This window comes from Cricetulus griseus, chromosome 2 (assembly GCF_003668045.3).
Source record: "Cricetulus griseus strain 17A/GY chromosome 2, alternate assembly CriGri-PICRH-1.0, whole genome shotgun sequence".
Classification (NCBI taxonomy): domain Eukaryota; kingdom Metazoa; phylum Chordata; class Mammalia; order Rodentia; family Cricetidae; genus Cricetulus; species Cricetulus griseus.
The window spans coordinates 394,250,414-394,275,759 of NC_048595.1; the positions used below are offsets into that span (position 1 = coordinate 394,250,414).

Here is a 25,346-nt window from a genome sequence, read left to right on the forward strand (position 1 = left end):
ACCCAGGAACAAAGAGAAGGCATATTGGGCAACACTGGAAAGGGGTTAAGAAGGGGTAGCCACAGGGCTGGCAACACACCCCACTGTTTCCACACACACACCCCATGTCCCCACAGGCACTCACTGGGCTGCCAGCTTGATGAACTTCCGAAGCAGCTGAGCCCTGGGGCCGGGAACTGAGCACAGACAGAGCTCAGTGGCCACCCAGTACTGCAGCTCATTGAAACGGCGCATGAAGCGCTCCAGGTTTGCGGTGGTGACATCCCGCAGGTGCTGGGGGCCCAGGACATAATGGATCAGCTCCACCTGGGTGGGTGGGGCAGAGGCCAGGTCAGCAGGCTAGGCCTGGTGTCTGGTCCAGACCCCCCTCCTCGGCTCTACCTGCTGCACCTGGTGGATCCTGTTGAAGAGGTTCCAGTCGTGGTCTGTCAGCTGGCCTGCCAGGTCCTTGGCACTCACTAGCTCGAGCATGTCAGAAGAACCCAGAGTGGGCCCCAGCTGCTCAGGGTGTGGGGTCTGCAGGGGAAGAGCGCTCAGACACAGGGAGGACCTGGGACCCTGCCTGTGTTCAGAGGGACAGTGGGCAGACAGGGCACGCCAAGTGGAGGGGACTCTTGGGTCTGTGGCGGCTGGAAAATGGGCTCTCCTGAGGGGTCATTGCACTGACCACTCCCTCACACCGGAACTCCAGTTTGAGCCCCTGTGGGTCCGGAATTAGGGTAACCCCTCTTTCCCCTTGGACCCTGTACAGATGCTGAGGCCGTCCCTCCCGCTTCCCTGTGAAGACAGAGCAGCAGCCAGAGCCGAACACCTCCCTCTCTTCCCCATGGCCCTCCCCCAGAACCCACTCTGCCTCCCAGAGCTCTCCAGGCCCTGGCAACCTGCCTGTCCCTACCAGCTCATGCACTTCCTGTGGGTCAACAACAAAGAGCCGCTCGTTGAGCCCCAGGGATGTGGCCACACCACGGGCATCTGGCTGCAGGCCAACAACATCTGCGAAGGCAACAGAGGCAGAGATGAGGAAAGGTGGTTTGGAGGGAGGCCAGAGACCAGCTGGAGGCCCCTGCCTCTCTGAGAGTTTTCGTCTTCTGGCAGTGGCTGAGTAGAGATTCTAAACACACAGGTGCTCATGCCCACTCAGGCAGCACGGAGACTGGTCAATCTTGGATGAGGCCTCAACTTCCAGGACTCTCGGTTTCTTCCTTCATCAACTGAAGACCCTAGGACTCACCCCAACTATTTCCTAGGCCTTTTGTTTTGTTTTGTTTTGTTTTTTTGTTTTGTTTTTCGAAACAGGGTTTCTCTGTGTAGCTTTGGAGCCTATCCTGACACTTGCTCTGGAGACCAAGCTGGCCTCGAACTCACAGAGATCCTCCTGCCTCTGCCTCCCGAGTGCTGGGATTAAAGGCATGCGCCACCAACGCCGGGCTTCCTGGGCCACTTTTAGGAGTGTGGCTGTTGCAAGTAAAAGAAACATATAAAAAGGCCCTCTGACAATTAGGAAACACCCTGTACACCTCTTGTTGTTACATTCATCAGCTGTGAACTGGGCAAGGCTTTGTGTCTTCGAGTCTCCAGGCCCTTGGCCAGTGACTTACAAGACTACCCGTGTGTTGAGACAAGTAGCTCCTCTATTTAATTAATCCATTTTCTCACCTGTTTTGTATTTCTAGTTTGTGTTTCGCTTTATAATCACATGTAGATGATGTGATTTTTATATGTAATTTGTAAGCAAATGTACACTTAGGGGGATTTGTAATAGAGCATTGGTTACTGGCATAGGTGGTATGAAAACAACTGCCAGAACTTTGGTCAGTGGTAACTCACCAGGTAACCATCAGAGGGCAGTGCTTCCCAGAGCTGAGCACACAGGTGTGCTCTGGTTCCTGCTAGCTCCTGAAGCAGGGAGGGGGGCTTTTCCCTTGCCACAGTTCCCTGATAACCCCAGTTCCTTGACTGGGGGAGGGGGGTCTGGCCATGAGGCCCAGGCTACACTTTTCAAGGATAACAATGTTTTTTTAACATACCAAATTCTCCAAAAGCAGATCCCGATAACCTAGATGATAGTCTAGGCAGAGATGATCTAGACTCTGGGTTACATGCCTTAATATGGGTATCTGTAGTCTAACAGCAGGTTCTCATAACAGTACAGGGATAATGCTCACTGAACAGACAAGGAAATGGAGACCCAGAGAGGCCCAGAGTCTCCCAGCTAGGTAGAGCTTAAACTGGAATTCTCACATAGCTCTGGGGGTCCAGTCTATGTTGTCACCATCCCACTGATCTGTCACAGTTTCTGTAGTAATCCAAGCACCTAACACATTGCTACTACAAAATGCTTGCTGTGGGAGCAGAAGAGGAGGCTCAGCAGTTAAACACACTCATTACTCTTCCAGAGGACCTGGGTTCGATTCCTAGCACCACTTGGTGGCTCACAACTATCCATACCTCCATCTTCACAAGATACAACCCCCTCTTCTTATTTTCACAGGGATCAAACACATGTATGGTGGTGCACAGAACAGACATTTAGGCAAAACACCCATACACATAAAATAAAAATAAAATTATAAAAAAGAAACTAGTTTTTAAAATGTTTGCTATGCTGGTTGGTTTGTCAACTTGACACGAGCTAGGATCATCTTGGAATAGGGAACCTCATTTGAGACTATGCCTCTGTCAGAGTAGCCCATAGCAAGTGTATGGGGCATTTTCTTGTTGAATGATTGATCTGGGAGGCCCAGATTATTGTGGGCAGCACTACCCTGGGCTGGTGGTCTTGGGTTGTATAAGAAAGCAGGATGAGCAAGCAATGGGGAGCAAGCCAGTAAGCAGAACTCCTCCATGGCCTCTGCTTTCGTTCCTGCCTTGAGTCTCTTCGCTTCCCTTCACAATGGGCTGATAAGATGTCAGATGACATGTACATTTGCCTCCCCAAAGATCGCACTGTATCACAAAAAACAAACAAACAAACAAACAAAAAACAAAAACAAAACGCAAACTAGGAAATCTGCTGAGTGACTTAGTGACTGAGGACTACCTAAAACCAAAGGCTCGCCACGTGCTCACTAACATCATTAGCTCAGGGAATTCGCCAAATTCTCTTGAACTCCTGTTTCCATGGTTGAAAAAACCGTGCACACCTTTAATCCCAGCACTTGGGAAGCAGAGGCAGGTGGATCTCTGAGTTCAAGGACAGCCTGGTCTACAGAGTAGTTCCAGGACCTCTAGGGATGTTACACAGAGAAACCCTGTCTCAAAAAGACAAAGAAAAAGAGAAAAAAAAAAAAACAGGATAAAATTTCCTCTTGAGAGATTGTGAGTAGGAATAAACGAGTATGTAAGAGTGGCACATATCAGACACCGTTCCAAACACTTTTCTCATTTAGTTCTCACAGATCCTCTAAGAGGCGCAGCAGCATTTCATTAGCTGTGCTTTACAGGTGATGAACCCACAGCTCACACACCCTGCCCCGGGAGCCACAGCCAATGAGAGAACCAGCTGGGTCTTGAGCATTGCTCCTGAAGCAGCCAGAGGAGATATGGTAATCCTACCACAAGTGCAGGGCACCAACATGTAACAGTCTGAATTCAAGCATGTGGGTGTGAATTTCCCAGGGTGGAGTCGGGATCCAGAGACACAACTCACCGCCTGCAGAATTGACCTTTACCAGCACCTGTCCCTTGGTCCAGTGATCCTCATGGGCCAGAGCTGCCATCACCTCTCTCACAGAGGCCGTCACAGGCAGCTGTAGGGTCACCACCGAGTGATCGGGTCTGCAGATGTCGTAGGGAACTGGAGAGGAGGAAGGGCTGAGCTGGACCAGTGGGTGCCTGGTCTCCCCACCCCATGAGAAGCAGGGCCCACAGATCAGCAGCTGGAGGACTCCCATAGGCCAGAAAAGGGGGTTTAAAGAGAAGTCTACTAGGCTGGTGTTGAAACCCAATGGGGAGCCCGGGGCCTAAAGATGGGCACAGGTGGCCCATCTGCTTGGCAGCTATAGCAAAGGCCCTGAGGAACACCACGTCCTCCCCTGGCCCAGAACAACAACAGCCAGAAAGGGAGACAGAGACAACAATGTTGATGTCGGTCCAAGCCTGACTTGCTCAGTCACCCACCTTTGTCCCCAACTCGGATGGCACCAGTGCTGCTTGGGAGGGATTCCTCCTGGCTAGGGAGCCAAACAGGTGCATTTCGGGCCTGAGAGGGAAAAAGGATAGGGCTCCAGAAGCCAGAGACAACATACAGGGAAGGGACATGGAGGGCCTTTGTCACCACCAGCAGGGACCCCGAAGCATCATACTGCCAAGGGGCTCTGCTGGCTGCATGAATCTAAGTCCAGGGAGGGCAGGGAGCCAGGCTTGAGGAGACACAGAGGTCAAATGCAGGCCAGTCATCCGCTGGGGGTAGGGAGGAATGGGGGGAAGGTCAGCCACCTCCATAAAACAGGGCCAGAGCTGTTGTGGGATAAAAATGCCAGGGCCAAGTTTCTTCTTCTCTCCTTCCCTCAGCTTGCAATTGTTACAAAGTGGGCATTGTTCTGGGCACTGAAATATGCACAGTAGTCCTTGGAGGGAAAGTATTTTTAATCCTCACTTTATGGATGTGGTAAGTGAGGCTCAGAGATGTTAAGAAATATGCCAAAGGCCACACAGCAACTGCTACAGGGCTAGAAATTTGCTATGCTCCTCTCTGTGTCCTTGTTCTGCAAGAGCTGTCCTGACAGAGTGGGCTGCCAAGGCCAGATAGCCTTCCTGATGAGCTGTCTTAACCTGAACCCATCTGGCCTTTACACTCTCTCCAAATCTGGCATTTTCTCTCTGCCTCTAAAAGGAGCTTCTCCCCTGCCCCCGCCTTTCCTAGACAGCTTCCTCAGAGTCCCCATGACAAGTGCCCCCTTATCATAGATGATGCTTAAAATGCTACCACCTGCTGGGTTCACCAGGACCCTAACCTTAAACTTACATCCCCATCCCTGATGCATTGCCCCAAACTTTCTGCACCCAGGGGTCCCCTCCTCCTGCCTTCACATCTTTCGTTCTGCAATTCTGGTCTCAGGCCCCTCCCTACTCCCCAGAGCTTGTAGTTTCTTCATTTAAATGTGTCCCCAGTGCCCTCTCTCCCACCCAGGATGGCCTCTTAACTGTTAACAATAGTTCCCTACCTCCAAACTCCCCCTACCCCCCAGGTGCAGCCACTCACTTCCTCTAACCCACCTGAGCAGAGCCACACTGAGCCAGGGACAGAAGTCATGACTGTCTCCTCAACCTCTCAACGGTCCATAGCTGGGACCCTAGGAGGAGACACTCTGGTCCCTGCCAGCCCTCCTGGCCTCCTCTCCTCCTCCCTGGGGCCCTCTTTGTCCTCAGCTCAGCTCCAGCGTCACTTCTCTAAGCCCTCACAGTAAATCAGAAAGTTGGCTTTTCTCCTCTTGCTTTCTCAGGCTCCACTGACTTCACACATCAGGAGACTATTTCACAGCTCTGGGCCCGCGAGTGACTGTGAACCCACAGGCCACACCACCCATCATCTAGCATTGCATCTGACAGGGCTGGTGATCCAGCCATATGCAGTATGTAAAACAAGTAGAGGCCCCTTCATGCTCAACCTGACATCCTGATGGGATGTGACAGACAGGAACATACAACTGGAGTGAGGGGAGGAGCCTGGTCTCAGAAGAGCAGACATGAAGAATAGGAAGGAGCAGGATGAGGGGACCCCTGAGCATAAAAAGTTTGAGGCAACCAGTCAAGGTCTCTTAGCAAACAAAGGAAACAGTTCACAAGGGGAGAGTGCTTTGAAGAAACCAGAGAGGACACCTGGGATGCTCCAGTGGGAAATGGAATGCAACGTTCTTACTCTGTTCAGAACAAGAAGGATCCAGGAAGGTAAAGGGGCAACCAAGGAAAGGTCCATGCAGAAGGCTAAATGCAAAGGTCCGGAGCTGAGGTGAGGCCAGCTTTGACTATATCAGGAAGGAGCTAGTGGGAGCCTCTGGGCAGCAGGGCTGGCTGAAGTCAAGGTACTGACTTTGAGTTCTCTCCTTGTATCATTCCCCACGACCAAGCCATCCTACCTTCTCACCAGTCCTTTCTCCCAATGCTCTTCAACCAAATCTTAGCTTCAGTCATGACTTTGCAGCCCTCCCTAGCCCTAGCTGGGAGTGGGCTGGCCACCTGGACCCCTAGGACAGTCTCATCATACCATCTAAGCTCCTACAATACCACCCACCAGAAACCCTTGGGTCTCAGCGGTGAACCCAGCCACCTGTCTCGCCTCCTAGCTACAATTGCCGGCATGAATTACCACCCAAAGGAATAAAAGCCCCACCCCCAGGGAAGGGATGAAGTTGTCCCCTTAAGCTCGTATCTCTCGAAAAGGACCTCCCTGATGCACCTGTCACAGGTCAAGGACCCTCTGGGTGTGGAAGCAGGAGGAGCAGAGTGAAGAAGCTGGGCCAGGCAGAGGGAGAAATGAGGCAGGGTAGGTACCTTGGTCTGAGGAGATGCATTCCCGCAGCCATTCTCCAACCTGCAGAGAGGAGTGAGAGAGGAGGTGAGAAGGCCCCTGAGGACCCTTGTAGGCAGGATGCCTCCCAGGGTCAGTGTCCACAGCGGTCCCATCCTGCCCTCCCCAGAAGCTCAAAGGGATACCCTGAGGAATGTACACAGGGCAGGGCATGGGGCGAGATGTGCTTAAGACCTGATTGGCTTGTGATTTCTAGGGACCAGGAGGGAGGGGGAGTAAGAGGGAGAGACACAGTAGGAGGGGAAGACACAGGCTCCAGGGATCTGAATGACCTTTCGCCCTTGAACCCAGCTGCCCCCATGATGTCTGGGGGGAAATACGGTAAACTCAAAGGGGTCGATTGGTATCATAGGTCATAGTAACCGGCCAAATGGTGCATTCAACATATAGAATGAGCAGATGAATGACTGCAGCATATGTAGGAATGGGATGGGGGCTGACAAGAACACTTGACATAAGCAGGCAGCCTAGACTGAAGCCCTGGATGAACCAGTGCCAGCCGCTCAACCCGTGCTGCACAAAGAAGACAGATGGACTTCAGTCAGAGGGTCACCTGTGGTGCCGCCGCCTCTCCGGCCACTGTTCCTTCAGCAAGTTGCTAAGTCGGGCATCCCTGCTCACCAGGTCTGAGAGTTTCTGTGAAAGGGTGAGAGTTTGACCCTGGGATGGCTGAGGCTGTATCTTCATGAGCACCCCAGCCAGCCCAGCTGCACTCCCAGGTACCTGGAGGAAGCTGGTGGCCACGGGGTCTGAGTGGAGCATGGGGCCGTACAGGGCCACCCACCGGCTGACTAGCCGCAGAATCTGCTGCCTCTTGTTGCAGATGTAGGTGCTTCGTTCCTGCTCGCTGCCTCCAGCAGGCTCTGCTGGCTCCACATGGAAGGTGGGCACCAGTCAAGGGAACCACACCATGCCACTGAGGCCACCCGTCACACCTGAGCAGAGGATGGGCAGGGCCCGACTGGGCCAGGCATGTGCAGGGCACCAGGGAAGGGTTACAACAGTCACTTGGATAGGGATTCCTTCCCTCGCCTCCGCACACCATCCCATCCCCTACCCACACTACCCTAGGGCTCGAAGGATATTGATGCAGGAGGGCAGTGAAGAGCTGGGTGCTGGGCATGAAGACACTGTGGGTCAGCAGGAAGTCACTGAGGAATGTCTCTGTTGGGCAGGGGCAGGGATGGGAAGGGACTTCAGAAGCCAAGTCACCACACAGCTAGCTATATGAGCAGCTGCAACACATGTCCCCAAGTACAACACAAGCAAGGGAAGCAATGCCCAGCCCCTATGACAGTGTTTTCCACCCAGGCCAAGAGTACTTCCTGCCAACTGCCTGTATGGACCAATCTAGCCTCTGATGAGGTCAGACCGCAATGATCTCCTGATGACTCGGAGAACAAAATAGTGTCTTCTGACTCTACCTGTTGGGTCATGAGCACTGGAATCTGGTCGCATAGCTTCCAACAGGAGTTCTAGGATCTTCTCTGGGGTGCCAGACATTACTGTATACCTAGAGGAAAACCAGTCCATCTATAGTGCGTGCCCTTCCATAATTACTCCTCTCCATCATCAATAATTGATCCCATCATGCTTCCTGATTCACCAGATCTACTCCATCTTGGAGAGGGGTTACTAATACATCACCCCAGTCCCTCAGTGCCTCCTGCCCCCCAGATGGCCAAAAGATAGAAACATGGCATGGGAAAGGAGCTAAGGCAAGAGGGAGAGGAATGTAAATGGGGAGCCGTGGGGGAGCTGTGTAGGGAGAGATATGGTGGGCTTGTTACCTGTTCCTGCCTGGGGTTGGGGGACGGGAAGGGCCGGTACCCTGAGAGCTCCTCTCCAGAACCAACACCACTTTGCCGTGTTCTTCCAGCCTCATGGTTTTTGCTTCCACATCCTGGAAAAAGAGCCACACAGGTGCTCAATGCCTTAGTCTCCTCTCCAGACCTCCAAACCCTGAGCCTAAGGACCCTCAGCAGAACCTCAATGCTTCTCAAGACCCAACTTTATCAGACCTCCAAAGCTTCAGCCCCAAACCCAACCCTCTGCAACCCACCAGTCTCCGGTCTCTCACACCAAACTCAGGGTGTGCATTCCCAGCTAAATCCCAAGTCTGCCTATAAACTCTCTTGGACACCAGCGGCTCTGCCCCACACTGCATCATGTCCTCACCGCACCCCACCATCACCCCCACCCTGTGGCACCTTGATGATTCGGTTGAAGTCCTGCTTGTCCACACGCAAGAAGTGACAGTTATTTTCTCGAAGGATGATAGTGGCTGCCCGAGGTGCATCGTTCACCAGAGCCAGCTGTCCAAAGTCATCTCCCTCATGCAATGTGGTCACCAGCCCCTGAAGCCAGAACTCAGTCACAGTCTACCCCTACCATCAGCCCCTGCTAGGGGACGGACTCAGACACACATAGGATCAGCAGCCTAGGGACTGTCAAAAAGGAGTGTCCATGAGGACACGAAGCAGAGATCATTGACACTCCAGGGGATTGTGGTGGGCTGGAGGGAGAACTTACCTTGCCGTGGGTCACCACGTTGACAGATCCCTTCCAGATAATGTACCACGAGGTGCCCTTGTCCCCCTGGCTAAACACTGACAGAAGCACAGATCAGATTAGTCCTCTCCTGTCACCCACCACTGCCCCCAATGGCTCCTGACCCTGTCTGTGGCCAACCCAACTTACACACAGTCCCTGCCTTGCTGTGTGGTTCAAAGAGCAGAACAGCAGCTAATTCCCGCTTCACCTAGGAGTGGGAAAAGGAAGGTCGATAGTGTCAATCTGGGGGAAAGAGAGACAAGCTGAGAGAGAAGGTAAATCTAAAGACAGAGCACTGGAGGACAGAGCTGTGGCCAGGCTGGCTGTCCCGGCATGTAGTGAAGACAAAGAAAAGGAAGGCCAAGAGAGGTGGGAAAATATTCAGACTGAGGGCTAACGGTAAGAAATTAGGTAGAGAGGGGCTAAGAGATTGCTCAGTGGTTAAGAGCACTTGACTGTTCTTCCAGAGGATCCGGGTTCAATTCCCAGCACCCACTCACATAGCAGCTCCGAGCTGCCTGTAACACCAGCTCCAAGGGATCCAACACCCTCATACAGGCAGGCAAACCAATGTACATGAAATAAAAATCAATAAATCGTTAAAAAAGAAATTAGATAGAGAGACTGGAGAGACATCTCGGTGGTTAAGAGCACTGGCTGCTCTTCCAGAAGACCTGTGTTTAATTCCCAGCATACAGATGGCAGCTCACAACCATCTGTAACCAGTTCCAGGGGATCCAATACCCTTTTCTAGACTCCACAGGTATCAGGCATGCATGTTGTATACAGACATACATGTGAGTAAACCATACATACACTTAAGATAATAATTTTTAAACTTTAATTTAAAAAAAAAGAAAAGAAAAAGAAACCAGGCTGTGTGGAGCATGCCTGTTATCCTAGCACTCCGTGAGTTCCAGGCCAGCCTGGTCTACAAAGCAAGTTCCAGGACAGCCAGAACTGTTACACAGAGAAAGCCTATCTCAGGAGGATGGGGGGGGGGAGAAAGAGAAAAAAGAAATTAGATGGAAATCTTCAAGCCACAGACAAAAGGGAGGAAACTGCTCTCCCCACCCCTACCCCCCATCTGTCAGTAGGAATCTGAGGGCTCCTGGATGAAGAGGTCTAGCTAAATGGCAAGCCTGTGTGTGTACTGACTGAGTTGGAGAGGTGGGCCACCGCCTTGATGTGCAGCAGCTCCTCGAAGATGAGGTCCAATTCTTCGTCTGTCCGCTGACCTGGGCTGCAGGAGCAGAGGACGCCCTGAGAACTGGGAGCCAGAGCAAGAGAGGGAGCCACCCCACCTGCCTGCTGGAGCCTGGGGCCTGGAGCCAGATGGTGGCTCCACAACCATCAGTCAATCCACTGATATCAATAACAGGCTTTGCGGGTGAGCCCTGGGTACCAGGCACTGTGCTAAGCACCTTTTCACGCATTATTTCATTTGGTGCTCACACTATGACATGGGCACTATTATCTTCGCTTGACAGAAGAGGAAGCTGGCTGAAGAGGCCCAAGGTCACCCAGTGAGTAGCTGGTTGGGCTAGAAGTCGAACCCTGACTTGCCTCAGTCCAAAATCCACACCCACTGTTAGTGTGTGTGTGTGGGGGGGTTCTCTGGACCAACAACCTCAGGACTAGGAGAAACAGTCAGAGATGTGGGGGCTGAGGTCACATGGCAAGTCCAAGGCAGCATGAGAGCTGAGTTCAGGCCTCTGCTCCTGCCTAGGTCCTTTTCCCCAAATGAATCTGAGAGCCTTTGAGGTCTAACTGAAGGCCACGTGAGAGTGGGGACAGGGGACAAGGCTCTGTACTTACGGCTTCCGGAGCGCCACAGTGAGTAAGGCATCAGGCCCTCGCTGTGAGAGTAGAGCCATTGCCTCAACAAGCTCCTCTTCAACATCATGAGTTCCCGCAGGCTCTGGCTCTGGTCCAGGGAACCTATAGAATTGGGCATCTCGGTCCTGGAAGGTCCAGTCATGTTTCACTGGGGAGCCAAGGCACAGGCATGGCAGGGAAGAGAAAATTAGGCCAAGTAGTGGACTTCATACTAATACCATCACAATGCTTTAAGCCCCTCTGGAACTCCCAACACAGTCCAGTCCTCAGGTCAGCCCTCCCTACCTCCACCCAGTCCTACTGCCCAATCAGAGCTCAGCTTACCATGGCAAAGGGCACCCTCATCCAGCAGCACCTGGCAGATGCCCACAGCTTGGCTCCGTGAATGGACGCCAAGCCCCAGAGCCAAGATCCCATCCACCAGCTCCCGGCCAGAGCAGCATTGCCTGTGGGAAATGGAAGGAGGCCAGAGAATCAAAGTAGGAGTGAGAGGGATCGGTATCCAAAGTCTCCATCCAGGCCCAAGCCCAGTTCTTCCCTACAAAGCAGGGCTTGGTCCCAGTTCCTAGAAGAGATCAGGAAGGAAAGCCAACAGGGTAACTGTAAAGGACAGCCAGGACCCCCACTCACCGATACAGTCGGAGATGGTATTTTCTGTCTCGGATGAGGGTAGGGTAGGTGGCCAGGAGATGACGATGCAGGAGCTTCCCTGCCTTGAGCACACGCTCCGTGGTGGCCTGGAATGAAGGGGGCAAATTTAGGCCTGAAGCCCCCACAGCAGCCCCCTCCCAGCTCTACTTTCCTCTACTCATACCTGCTCCAGGCTCACAGTGAAGTCCAGAGACTCCTCACTGTTGGTAAGTGGTGTCTGAGGGCAGTACGGAGAGTTTGACAATCAGAGAGAGGCCTTCAAACTCACAGAGTGAGACCCTTCCCTGCCCTACTCACTGTTGCCCTTGCCTGAGTCTTGGTCTCAATGCATCCATCGAGCCCCTATGCCATAAATAAACACTTGTTGCTTACCCAGTGTGCAAGATACTGTTCCCCCATACCGCTGCCCCTCTCAGAAGTTTTGTCCCACACCAGTGTGCTGCAGGTGAGAGTCCCCAAGATCCCAACTTGGCTCACCCAAGGTCCACACATGCTCAGGCTATCAGGCAAACAGTCCCTGTGTATGGTTGGTGGGAGTGGTGCTGGACGAAGTTGGAAGGCACAATACAAGATTCATGAGAGGCCAGGGCATGAACATCTTGGGAGGCCTGAGAACACCAGCTCCCAGCTGGGACTACAGGCTTGACCCCAAGCTCAGGATTGTGCCCAACCACAGAGCCCTCTGTAGGGCTGTGTCTTACTGAAAACACAAACACTGGAACCAGGTACCATAGTAATGGTGTGATCCCCAAACAAAATCTTGATGTATGAAATCTCAAGTGCAAATCAAAGCAACCCATGAACTTTTGGAAGGCCCCCGATACAGATTGCACGTTTAACCATTGTCAGGCATATGGCTGTGCGTATATTAGCTTTCATTATTCAGTAGGGCACAGGTGGGGCTGCAACTGGAAGACTTCTTTCTATGAGATACTGCAAGGCACAGACCCATAAAGGTGGATAAGGCCTTGGCAGCCCATAAGACTGGTTTACCATAGAAACATTGGTTAGCAAGGCTCTTGGTAGCAATGTCGCTGCCACCAGGGACTCCAGGGCACCTGTACCCTGGCATTTCAGCCATGAAGGTTCCTCACAACCCTCTTTTCAGACCATCTGGAAATGAGTTTATGAACATCTCTGGGCAGGCTGCCCTGCTCTCTAAAAGCCCTCCCAAGGCACCCTTTACAGCTCACAGAGCACCTCCACCTCCCTGATAGCACCACAGCCTAGGTGTGGTAGGCAGAGCAGAGACTGTGTCTGTTCCTTGTGACTTACAGAGTAACAAGTACCCCACCTAAGGCAGCCATGCACGCACAGCCAACCATGGGTAAGCTGGAACTCCCACCCAAATGGTCTCCTTACCAGTCTCATTCCACCCACCCTACTTGCCAGCACTCAAGGTCCTGGAAAAGCATTGGGTAAGGAGCTGGCATCCAAGTCCTGTTCCCGAGAGTGGCAGATCTTAGGCAAAGGCATTTTGTCACTATCCCCAGGCAGAGGCCTAAAGGTCTGGCATGGGCGCCTAGCCCAGCGTGAGGCGGAAGTCACTAGGTGTCCCAAGGGTATCCCTGCCCGGGTCATGGGGCCCAGGCCAATGCCAGACACACAGCCCTAGAGACTTAAGGACAGGAAATGAGGAGGAGGAGGAGGAGCCAGGAAGGGAGGAAGGGCAGGAATGCTATCCAGCCAGACCTTGTGTTGGAACAAACAGTGCCCGAGTGCTAATGACTTCTTGTTATTCAAGTCAAAATGCCCGTCACCCTAGTTCCTGCCCCAGCTCCCTTTGGTGCCCACAGTCCAGACTGTAGTGTAGGCTCCATTATTATTGTTAGTGTGTGTGTGTGTGTGTGTGTGTGTGTGTGTGTGTGTGTTTGCACATGTGTGCATGTTCACGTGCACGTGCTCATAAAAGATAGACGAGGGTGTCAGATGCCCTGGAACTGGAGTTACAGTAGCTGTGAGCTGTTGGACATGGTTGCTCGGGACTGAATTCAGGGCCTCTGTGAGATTAGCAAATGCTGTCATTCTCAAAGCCATCTGTTTGGTCTCAGGTTTTTGTAGTTTTGTTTTTTAGAGGCAAGGTCGCTTGCAGCTCAGGCTGAAGTCACTAAGAAGCTGAGGATGACCTTGAACTTCTGATCATCTTGCCTTGCGTCCTCAGTGCTATGATATCAAGAACTGCCACTGCTCAGGGTTCCTGGCATGCTAAGCCAGCACTCTACCCACTAAGCTATATCCCCAGCTCACCCTTCCTGGAATTCTCCTGACCTACGAGGCCACATGACCATGCTGGTCACTTCCTGCCCTGCCCCAGGGGATGGGCACGGGAGTCTGAGAGTGGTAGCTTAAGAAAGCAGCCATAAGGCACTTCAGTTTGCTAAAGAAAGCTGAAGCCCTGAAGAGTCAAAGTCACTGCCTAGGGTCACATAGTTGCTCTGAAAGGGAAGAGTCTAAGTGCCGCCTCCAGGTGAAGCAGATGTTTGTATTATTTCACAGCCAGAAAAAGGTTACATAGCCACCCTAACAGGTGGCAAAACAGCATTCACACCAGAACCTGTCTCACTCCATGGCCCACTCAGGCCCTGTCATCTCTCCTGAGTTCAACCCCTGTACTTCCTCTGGGCAGGTCACAGTCACAAAAGCAGCAGAGGCATTCTGCCCTCAGGAACATTCTAAAGGAAGAGTAAGGGACATGCTTGTTATCACAGCCCTTCCATGCCCCTGCAATGCTCCTGTGGATAGAGACCTTGGGAACAGTCACCGAGAGGACCATTAGTGAGCAGCAGTGGGCACCTGTGTGGCCTCTGGAGCCAGAAGCCTGGGTTCTAATGCTTCTTTCTGATTGACAGCCAGGGTGTGTGATCTTAGGCTGCTTAAGCTCTCTGTGGACCAGCTTCTCTTGTCCTGGTCTCTGATAAACTATGCTTCAGAAGGTTAACCCACCTTCCCCCTGGGCTTTCTAAAGAGATGGGTATAGCCTGAACAACCCAGCCCTGTCTTCCTGGGCTCTGGGCCCAACTTCTTCACCCTATACATACACACACCCTGCTTGAACTTGCTCCCTCTAGGGAACACTTCATGAGCCAAAGGAGCCTGGAGAGAGTCAAGAGGTGTAGCCTCGAAGGGAGCCAGAGAGCTCCTAAACACAGGCACAAGAGACTGAGCCTACCTCACTCACCCCTCAAGGATGAACATGGTAGAGAGCTGGGGGACAGTGGCCTCTAGTCCTAAAAACCTCAGCACTTTAGTCATTAGCCCTCCCCCACTCTCCCCCTTACATGGCAGAGGTGGGCCTTGTTTCTGGACCTTTGACCCCATTTGTATTCCAGCAGCCTCCACTTTTATATGTTCAGACTCCCATGCAAGCTGGTCCTTCCTTTCTGTTGTCTTAGAGGAGCTAGGAGAGTGGCCAGAGACTTCCTCCACCTTTTCCCTGACTTTGGATCACAAGAGATTCCCCAGTGACCTCATTGTCCTGGTAACTGACCTTCTCCCACCTCCTACCTAGCTTCTCCAAGCTGGGAAGGGGACAGGAAATGCACAAATAATTATAGCCTGAAGGGGAAGGCCAGAGGGAAGGTTCCAGCAGCTAGATCCCAGCAGGAATTACCGCAGTGACCCAGAGCCTGAGTGGGGGTGTGGGGTAGAACCAGTCTCCCCCCCATAAGAAAGACCCAGGGAAAGAAGGACAAGTAGGGACTCAACTCCAGTGCAGAAGGTCTCCTCCTCTAGACCCACCTGGAGCTTTCTCAACACAGACCCCTTTATTAGAAATGGAAATAGTGTTCAGACAAGGTAGGAAAAGGAGACAATGGTGATTGTTTTACTCAAAGAGACTTGTTGGTGAGACATGATCCTTTCCAAGTTTGTCATCCACTCCTGCCTTCTCTCCACCCTCCACTCAGTACCCTCTGCCCTATACACACATGTGTGCGTGCACACACGTACGTGGGGGTATACACAGCATACAGACAGGACGGTCAAACCTGGTGGTTGGGAAGAGAGAAGAGTATCCCTGGGGACTGGCTCCTATCTCCCACCCCCAACCCCTGTCCTTCCCACTCCTTTCCTCCAGCAGTCTTCTCTGAAACCTCTTCAGTTCCCCATGGCCAGGTGCCAAGCTTTATCCACACAAATGCCTCACACCCCAGGAGGGAAAAAAAAAGCACCAGAATCAGCCCAGTTCATTGTTCACTAAAGGAGACCGTTGCCACGGTGATGTGTCAGGAACAGTAACCAAGCTAATTTCACCCCCACTTGACCTGGCCCCACATCTCCCACTGCCACACAGAGAGAACTCTCAACACATAAGTCAACGCCTGCCACACAGAGGGGATGGATAAATGATAAAGCCTTAATAGGGAGCAGCCCAGTACACCACGCACACCGGGCACCCTACACACAGACACAGCCTCCAGTTTTGCCATCAGCCACACATACTGCCACCAACCTGTCTGTCTACCCAAATTTACTCTGCACCTCTGAAGCAAGCTTGCTGGCCGACCAGCACAGCAGTCCGGACTCTTCCAGCCCTGGTCCAGCCTGGCAGATGGAGGGTACTCACCCAGCGAAGTCCCTGGATGCAGCTGGGCCGCCTGTGCTCGAACACCAGCTGGTAAGAGCAGCACCGGGGACGGTGCATTCTCTTCAGCACCATGTTGAGCAGCGTGCCCTCCGGAACCACGTCGGGGAGACTTTCCACCTGCGGTGCTCCCACAGCTGGACTTTCCACCACAGCTGGACCCACCTGCCAGTGGTTGTCACCTGGCCAGCCGACCTGTGAGGACAGCCATCAGCTGGAGGAGCTGAACCTCCACACAACCACCCCAGGCTTAGTGTCCTCTGGACTTGGACTGGTCAGGCGGAGGTGCGGCAAGCCTGCCAGGAGCCGGGGGAGGGACAGGAAGACCTGCCCCGGGTCCTGCTGGCTTGGCGCACCTAGGGGTCTCCCAGCTGGCTCACAAAGATGGGGCCCTTCTCAGTCCCTGATGGAATGCTGCCCCGCCTCACTGCCCATGTCCTGCAGGCATGCCCACCTCTCCCGGCTTGAGGCTGTACACACACTAGATCCCCAGAAGCAGCTTTGCCTGAAACTCTCCTCCCCACCACCCTTTCCCACCCAAACTCCCCCACGTGTCGTCTTCCTCTCCCGCCCTTTCCAGCAGCTTTCCTTGGCCCTGACCCTGGCCCCACCTTTACCCACCTTCATGTTTCTTCTCCAGCTCACACAGCGGTGCACTCTCTAGCAAGAGGCTGGAAGATCCCTGGAGCTCTCCAGGGCAGCTCCGCCCGGGAATCCTGAGGGGGGTGTCGGTGCGAGCGACACTCGGGCGGCAGCGAAGGGCCAGTTCCCAACAGGACAGGTTGTCTGGACTAGCAAGATGCAGGGCTAGGCAGAGGGGCTCGTCCTGGGTTCGTAGAGGGCTGGGGGCGTGGGGGAACCCCCACCCCTCCCCAAAGGCTAAGAACTCCGAGCCTCCGCCTCCGTCCCAGATGTAAGCGCCAGCTGGCACAGGGCGTTCAAGCGAAGCTGCAGCTGGCACTGATCCGGGCAGGAGCTGTCACACCCCCTGAGCTGCCCGCCCCTTCCCCTCCCCGGGACAGGCCGAGGGGGCGGGGAACAGGCACCGGCTTTACGGTAGAGGTGGACATAGGGGAAGGGGCAGGACCCACAGCTGATGGAGTCCCTGCCCGGGACTACATCAGTGGGTTCATGCTCCGGACAAGAAGCCCCAGCGGGTAATGCATTAGGGTATATGCCCCAGTCTCAGTCTGGTGCCGGGTAAGGGGCCGCGAAGACTGCACCCGCCGCCACGTGGCCAGGAGGAGAAATGCAAACAAGGAAACTAGGGAAGGGGGAGGGAGTGAGTCATGGCGGCCCCACCCGAGAGGGAAATCCGGGCTGGGGCTGCTTCCTGACCAGGGGCGTCCGGCCTCCCGTTTGGGTTCAGGGTCTCCAGCAACCCGGAGTTGTAACTGGGCAGTCTTCCCATGGGGAATCCCGCTGCCTGGCTTCCCACCTTTGCCCTCCCAATCGCGAGGATTGGGAAGTTAAGGCTGGAGGGCCAGGGACCGCATTCCAGATGGAGAGAGGAACGAGTGGATGCATAGATCGTTCCAGGGCTTGGATTTGTGGCAATTCCGAAGACAGGCTGGACTTTAGAGGGCCACACCTCTCAAGTGCCGCCCCCCCCCCCAGCCCCTGGCCTGCTCCCCTATGTCGGGCTAGGTAAAGGCAGAGGCCCCACACCTCCCTGTGCCTCTTTCCACCGCCACACAGATGCTGGCACTTCATCTCACTCACGCCTGCTTCTGAGTGGACAGAGACTAACCTGGGACGATTTCCGCGGCGCCCGGTAATTGCTCAGGACATTAATGAGGGTTTAGAAAAAGGTACATGTCCTGCCCCTAGCGTTCTAGGACTCTCCCCTTAGCCCTTCTCTTCTCCTTTCCCACTGCCATTAAACCATTTCCACCCAGAATTGGTTTCGTGATGCGAGAATTTTAATCGTCATTAGAAACCTTTTAATGCGTGTGTGTTTCAATAGTTTTTCTCTCCCAGGGGCATATGAGCACGAACGTTTTAACTTCTCAATTTGTGATTCTATCTTGCAGGCGTGAAATAGAAAATCCGTACATTGAACCAGCGTTCCAGCTCATCCATAGTGCTCACCCTTTGAGACACACTAAAGAAGACTTCACTGCTCCTCCTGAGCAAAGAAGGGAACCTGGGAAAAGGAGTCCCGCCCACAACTCAAGTTCCTAAACCTTGGAGAATGGCTTGGAATCTTGACCTAAAAGACAGGAAATGGATAGTCTCGGGTGTGTTTGGAGAAAAGAGTTGGGGGTGCAGTGGTGGCACTTGGAATGCCAGATCTGGCCTAGAAGGTCTTGCAAAAGTTCCCTGAAACTGGCTGTGGAGTAGGACATTCCCTGTTTCCCATTCCTGTTGCCCCACTTAGGGCAGGAGGGAAAGATGCTGAGAGATGAGGTAGGACACCTGCTTGATCAAACCATGTGCCTGGCCCTGTTTCCTGTCCAGTGGCAATCCTATCTAGGTTGTCTGACTCCACTTCACCCCCAGGATGTCCTGCATATGCTCTCTCAGACCCTATCGTCATTCTCTAGCCTGTGATGCCCGGAGAGGTACTAAGATACAAGAAGGGACAGTGTGTGTGTGTGTGTGTGTGTGTGTGTGTGTGTGTGTGTGTGTGTGTGTCAGGGCCAGGCAGGGCACGACAATTCATAATCATTTTCCATCTGACATGATTTAGAAGCACCTAAGAGACAAACCCCTGGGCACCTTTGAAGGTGTTTTCAGAGATAAGACCCACCTTGAATGAGGGCATCAAGGTCCCCACAGAACAGGGTCCCTCGGAGAACAAAAAGGCCAAGTGACCTGGGTGCCACATTCACCCTTCCTGACTGCCAGTACAGTGTGACCAGCTAATACTTCTGTCACCATGCCTCCTCTTTGATGGCCTGGACCTTCCAACTGCGACTAAAACCCTTTCTTTTGTAGCTTTTATTTGTCATGGCAGTGAGAAAAGTAGTTAACACACAGAAAGCACCTGAAGAAAGCCATTCAGATGGCAACAGTGACTGTCCCAAACTTATTGGCCCCATCTTTCCCTCATTCTTTCTGTCCTAGGAGGCTACGATGCTGTTTTTATGCTTACCTAGTCACTGATGACCCGAGCCACGAAAGGATTAGATGTCCCTTCTGAGCAGGAGTCAGATTTCCTGCCACCTGCCAGTGCAGTGAGTTCTCTTGGGATTGACAGATGGGACCTGGCCAGTGTAATTACTGCTCATTCGATGTTCCATTGAGGCTGAGGCCTGGAGGGTCAGGGGACAGGGAAGGATGTCTGAAGAAGACATCCAGGCCAGATGGGTTATCTTGGAGGTGATCATGCCGTGTCCTGTTGCAGCATCTTCCCTCCCCAACTGTCATTACATGCCTGGTAGGTGTCTTCGACAGAGAAATAATAATTGTAGTTAGACTACACTAGCCCTGTTCTTAATACTTCATATACATTCATTCAATTGTCACACCAACCCTGTGAAATGGCATTATCATTATACCATTTTTCAGATGAGGAAACAGGCTCCAAGATGTTAAATAATGTGGTCAAGTTCTTCTAATTGGAGAGTACCAGAGTACTGAGTGGTCTACCCAAAAGGTCACTGGATCAGTACAGTCCTACTTTAGAAATATTGGGAAAGCTCCTACAAAGATAAAAAGCCCACATCAGGAGCCATCTCCCCAGCCCTGGGCATTCTGGCTCTGGTGGTCAGAGAGGACCAGATAGGTGATATGAGAGGCACATCAAAATCCACTTGATACAGACTGTCCCTTCAGTGAGCTTCTGCCAGAATACAAGTCCCCTAGGGCCCTCTCTGTCTCTCAGGTTAAGGGTGGCCTTCCTGGGGACTAGGCATAGAGGTAGGATAGCTGGAGAGAGGGGACTCTGAGAACCAGGCTTTGACTCTGGACAGTGTCTCTTCCAGCTAGGCCCCTTGGCTAACTTTGCACACACTGAGCCCACAGCTTCCTGGATTTCAGCTGGAGCCTTAAAACTCCACGTGTCCAACACTCCCTTCCTGCCTCAGGGGCTCCTCCTCCTGCTTTGCCTCTCAGCTCCTGGAGTCCTGCCACTGTCTAAGCAAGAAACCTGTAAGGTGGCTCCCTTCTACAGCCAATCAGGCACCTAAGTGGCTGGTTCAACCACTGTAGCTGCTACAGTCAGGGGTGGTCTTGTAGCAGTTACTCATCTTAGTGTTAGCTCTCTTGTAAATACCACTTTCTTCTCCTTACAGCTTTGCAAGTGAGGGAACCAGAGCACAGAGAGGTGAAGTAATCTGTCCAAGCTCACACTGATGGCAAATCATAGAGCCATACTTGGGCATGTAATGACAGTCCATGTTCCTATCTATTACTTCAGCCACCTCTCCCATCCCTGATCGCTACCTCTGCCTCGCCTCTGTTCATCCTTTCAGTGTAGTCTCTCAGCATCATTAATAAAAATCTTGAATTCATTTGACATTTACTGCAGTTGCCAGGATCTGTGCTGTAAAACCGGGTAGCAAATGCCACCCCCAAACTCTGGGAACAGGCTGGTGGGGTAGCACAGTTGACAGAGTGCTTGCCCAGCATGCACAGAGCTCTGGAATCCATCCCCAGCACCAAATAAATGAGTTGTGGTACATGCCTATAATCCCAGCACTGGAGAAGGGGAGGCAAAAGAATAAGGGGTCCGAAGTTGTCATCAATTATATAGCAAATTTAAGGCTGGCCTGGACTACAAGGGACCCTGCCTCAGAGAGAGAGAGAGAGAGAGAGAGAGAGAGAGAGAGAGAGAGAGAGAGAGAGAGAACCAACCAAGGCTCAAGGCTTTGGGAGCATAAAGTCCAATGTGGTTATCTGGAGTAAATAGATGCTTAGATTAGGGATGGAGATGAAGTCAAGGGGAACCCTGGAAATCAGAAGCTGCCTGCTGTAGCCCCTCACTCTGCAGATGTGGACCATTGAGAAAAGCTGTTCTATTGGTTTATTTTTGAGGTGTGTCTTTTCCCCATGCTTCCTAATCCCCCCCTCTTGTCCTGTGCTGCTGGCGTCACTCGCAAGATTTAGCCTCATCATTTGAGGGTGGAGAAGTTGTTAATGTTTGGCCTTCAATGAGATGCAGCTTGGAGACTTGACCCTAAATAACGCACTAGAGGAGTTAAGGTCCAATGCCAACTCTCTCCCAGGGTCCCTGGACTTCTGCATCGGCCATAGCTAAGCAATCATGGGGAAAGATTGAGACAAGCACCCAGGCCCCCCTTATCTGGACTCTGCCTCCCGGGTCTGTAAAGTCCTCTAAATCTTTTCCTGGGCTCCTTCTCCCAGTAGTGGTTCCAGTTCAGTTACTCATCTCCTCTCCTGCCCATTCCTGGGGTGGGGGCAGAGGAGGCAGGGAGCTGGAATGTTGATGGGCATGAAGCCAACCCTTCCTAGGACTAACAGGTCAGAACCAGTCACTCATGAGCCACTTTGGACAGGGATGTGAACAGAAGAAATCTGGTCCCTGCATTCCCTAAGTTGGGGAAATGGGCAAGCAGGGATTATGGGCAGGTCTGGGGACTGGCAAGGAGCTTGCTGGGGCATGAGGAGGGACATGCTTCTGACGCTCAAGATCCTGGTGCATGACAGAGGAGCAAGAAAATAATCACTGAAAAGACCTGAGGTGATGACCAAAGGGTGGAGAAGCTGGTGGGAGAAGACAGGCTCATAGAAGGCACAAGGCTAAGTCTAGAGTGCCTGCAGCAGAGAATAGACCACTCACTCAGGAAACTTGTATTACATGAACATGCAGAAGATAGCCACCACTTCTTATTCCTGGCTTCTGCTCAGGGAGGAGGGGAGAAGGAGAAAGGGACACACACACACACACACACACACACACACACACACACACACAAAAAAAAAAAAAAAAAAAAAAAAAAAAAAAAAAGAGAGAGAGAGAACTTTGTATCTGACCTTGAATGGTCAGTGCTCAGAAATGGCTACTCCAGTTGTGGCCACTTTCCCTTAAGCTCAGTTTTCCCTCCTTCTAGTACCTCATGCCTTCCTCAACCAACACCATTCCTATTCTCCCCACAGCTGACCACCTGGCCACCTGCAGACTACCACCTCCTCCCAGGGTCACCCTTCCAGTGTTCCCAAACTTTCTTAACCTGTGGTTCAACTGTTCCCATCCTCACCTATACTGAGCCTTTGGACTCTGCCCAGCTCTCCTTGCTGCCTGCTTTTGGATGCTGGCAGGGTGGTAGTTGCAGAAGCCCAGGAGAGAAGTCCTATTAGATAGGCCTCGTGACATATCCAGGCCTTTGTCACAGGCCTGCCTGCTTGGTTGCTCCAGTTGTCCCCAGAGTATTAGCTAGGGTGGGGGAGGAGGCACAGGGGAGTGAGTACAACTTGGTATTCAAGCCAGGAATAGAATCTCTTTCCAGCATCAGACCTGCCCCAGTCCTGCCCCCAAATCCTGCTCAGGAAATGCTGGGGCCAGAGAGGAAGTTGCACAGTCCAAGACTTCCTGGCACCAGATCTACTGCCCGTTTCCTCCCTTCAGAGGGGCCCTGATCAGAGACCAGGGGAGGCGCAAAGATGGAAGCCACAGTAGGAAGCAAAGAGCCAAAGGGACATCTATAAATCCAACTGAGGGACCTCCATGGACGACTCTGTCTGGAATGGACAGCAGCCTCAGCTATTTAGACTTCCCACCTTAGGACTGAGGAGTGCTTCCTGTTCCCCAGCCTCCTCTTCCTCCAGGTTCTTTACCTTCAGGAGAAGGAGCAGGCCAGCCATATATGTTCCATAAAGACGCATTGTAGGAGTGGCAGAATTCTGGCCTGATCTCCTTGACTGCCCAGGCTCTTCAAGCCTTCATGGAAGTGCCCTCCCAAATGGGCCTGGGAGCCATTACAAAATGCAGCCACTGGCCAGTTGCCTTCCCTTTCAGGTGTCCTACCTGCCTCAGACTATGTACTGGCTGGTTTTATGTGTCAACTTGACACAAGTTAGAGTCATCGGAGAGGAAGGATCCTCAGCTGAGGAAATGCCTCCTTGAGATCCAGCTGTAAGGCATTTTCTCAATTAGTGATCAATGGCGGAGGGTGCAGGCCATGGTAGGTGGTGCCATTCCTGGACTGGTGGCCCTGGGTTCTAGAAGAATGAAGGCTGAGGAAACCAGGGGAAGTAAGCCAGTAAGCAGCACTCCTCCATGGCCTCTGCATCAGCTCCTGCCTCCAGAATCCTGCCCTGTTTGAGTTCCTGTCCTGACTTCCTTCGATGATGAGCAGCAATTTGGAAGTGTAAGCTGAATAAACCCTTTCCTAGAAACCCCAACTAAGACAGGCTTCCCCTGGAGCTCCATATTCCCTGCCCTGTTCCTGGCACTCACCATGTTACACACTATTTCCAGAATCCTCTGGGGAAGAAATCAGTGGTCACTGAGCAGAAAATGGATTATGGGATCCCTCTTACCCATTACACTGGGCTCTGCTTCATTCAGGCTTTGTACCTCGTGTGTGTGTGTGTGTGTGTGTGTGTGTGTGTGTGTGTGTGTGTGTGTTTGTGGGGGTGGCCTGAGGTGAGAGGTGTCAGTGGGGTTCCCTCTTTCCTTCCTCTGGTCCTTTTCACCTCTCTTGTGGCTCCCCCATGAGCCTATCTTTATGCCTTTCCACCCGGCTCATGGGCTAGCAGTACTTCTGCTGCCTCCTCCCAATGCCAGCACATCTTTTTCCCCTGCAGAAAGGGTCATCAAGCATGGCCACTTAGACCTCCCCCAGGTTGCCATACTTGGGTCCCTTCTCTGGAAGAAGCAAGAGATCAACCAATTTCTAGTCCTTTACTCACCACTGCCCTCATGACAGGAGGAGGCCTCCAGGCAATGAAGCCTTCATGTAATGAACCCATCCCAAATTCCAGTCTCAGTATGACTCTTCATCATCCCTTGTCCCAGGCTTTAGTGGCTGCTCTTCCACTTCATAGCTGCAGCCTGACTCTTCCTCCACCCCCTTCAGCCTCCTGGGACTCACCCAAGTGAATCAGCGCCATAGGCCCCAGGCTGTAGTCCTAGTCCGTGTTGAGGCAAACACGGATTTACCTGTCCTCTGCTTCCTATACATCAACACTCCCTGCTCCCAAGGAGCGGGGACGGAGAGATTCAAACAGGTCCTATGGCTGGGGCCTCACATTGCTCTTCCTGGGCTGCTGCAGTGGTAACAACATCAGCCCCTTCCTTCCTTCTAAAACCCTTTTAGATTTTGTCAAAATGACTATGGCTTCTGCCTGGCATCTTTTCACTCATTATCCTGGCCTCTGAAAGAACCTCCAGGACGGTGGTTCTCAAGCTGTGAGTCACAACCCTTTTGGGGATCAAATGACCCTTTCACAGGGGTCACCTAAAGACCCTCAGAAAACATGGATATTTACATTACAATTCATAACAGCAACAAAATTACAGTTATGAAGTAGCAACAAAAATAATTTTATTGTAGGGGGGTTACTACAACATGAGGAACTTATTAAAGGGTTGTAGCATTAGGAAGGGTGAGAACCACTGCTCTGGGCTCTCAGGCAGGCAGAGAAGGGGGGCTCACTGTGAAGAGAGACTTAAAGTAGTTCCATTCTAGCCTTAAGATCCTCGTCTACCAGTCACAAAAAGACAAACATGGTATTACTCACTCATATATGGATTTTAGACACAGAGCAAAGGATTACCAGCCTACAATCCACACCATCAGAGAAGCTAGGAAACAAGGAGGACCCTAATAGAGACATTCATGGTCCCCATGAACAAGGGGAAAGGGATAAGATCTGAGCAAATTGGGAGCGGAATGGGGGGTAAGAGAGGGGAGAGGGAGCTAGCAGAAAGAGAAGGGGAGAAGATGAGGGGAGAGTAGGACATGAGGGAGCAGGAAGGTTGAGTTGGAGGAAAAATAGAGGAGCGCAAGATAAGAGATACCACAACAGAGGGAGCCATTATAGGTTTAAAGAGAAATCTGGCACTAAGGAAATGTCCAGAGATCTACAAGGATGACACAAACTAACAATCTAAGCAATAGTGGAGAGGCTACCTTAAATGCCTTCCCCTATAATGAGATTGATGACTACCTTATATGCCATCCTAGAGCCTTCATCCAGTAGCTGATAGAAGCAGAAGCAAATACCCACAGCTAAATACTGAGCTGAACTCTGGAATCCAGTTGCAGAGAAGGAGGAATGATG

At 52.3% G+C, this 25,346-nt stretch overlaps 1 protein-coding gene and 1 long non-coding RNA gene across 5 annotated transcripts in view; one reads left to right on the top strand and one right to left on the bottom strand.

Annotated features, from left to right (window-relative positions):
• Window positions 1-24,105, bottom strand: part of Rapgef3 (Rap guanine nucleotide exchange factor 3) — a 31,424-nt gene extending 7,319 nt beyond the window's left edge. Inside the window, exons 1-23 of one of the 4 annotated variants that reach the window (XM_027396414.2) lie at window positions 23,973-24,105; window positions 19,252-19,544; window positions 16,776-16,945; window positions 16,137-16,349; window positions 11,736-11,789; window positions 11,552-11,658; window positions 11,246-11,367; window positions 10,901-11,069; window positions 10,241-10,325; window positions 9,230-9,290; window positions 9,062-9,138; window positions 8,740-8,886; window positions 8,320-8,432; window positions 7,954-8,042; window positions 7,615-7,693; window positions 7,253-7,412; window positions 7,083-7,165; window positions 6,493-6,532; window positions 4,120-4,201; window positions 3,650-3,796; window positions 896-993; window positions 391-516; window positions 125-306 (exon numbers count right to left, since the gene is read on the bottom strand). In XM_027396414.2, the coding sequence (XP_027252215.1) occupies window positions 125-306; window positions 391-516; window positions 896-993; window positions 3,650-3,796; window positions 4,120-4,201; window positions 6,493-6,532; window positions 7,083-7,165; window positions 7,253-7,412; window positions 7,615-7,693; window positions 7,954-8,042; window positions 8,320-8,432; window positions 8,740-8,886; window positions 9,062-9,138; window positions 9,230-9,290; window positions 10,241-10,325; window positions 10,901-11,069; window positions 11,246-11,367; window positions 11,552-11,658; window positions 11,736-11,789; window positions 16,137-16,349; window positions 16,776-16,781 (2,240 nt within the window). In that variant the 5' untranslated portion in view covers window positions 16,782-16,945; window positions 19,252-19,544; window positions 23,973-24,105. Of the gene's footprint in view, window positions 1-124; window positions 307-390; window positions 517-895; window positions 994-3,649; window positions 3,797-4,119; window positions 4,202-6,492; window positions 6,533-7,082; window positions 7,166-7,252; window positions 7,413-7,614; window positions 7,694-7,953; window positions 8,043-8,319; window positions 8,433-8,739; window positions 8,887-9,061; window positions 9,139-9,229; window positions 9,291-10,240; window positions 10,326-10,900; window positions 11,070-11,245; window positions 11,368-11,551; window positions 11,659-11,735; window positions 11,790-16,136; window positions 16,350-16,775; window positions 16,946-19,251; window positions 19,545-22,318; window positions 22,465-23,972 lie in introns of those variants that run through there. The other 3 variants (XM_035440849.1, XM_035440847.1, XM_035440848.1) reach the window with 3 other exon arrangements.
• LOC113831142 lies at window positions 17,157-20,616 on the top strand. Its single transcript, XR_003481423.2, has 2 exons — window positions 17,157-17,928; window positions 18,188-20,616. It is a non-coding gene; the product is annotated as an uncharacterized LOC113831142 (long non-coding RNA).
• Window positions 24,106-25,346: the final 1,241 nt, after the last annotated feature.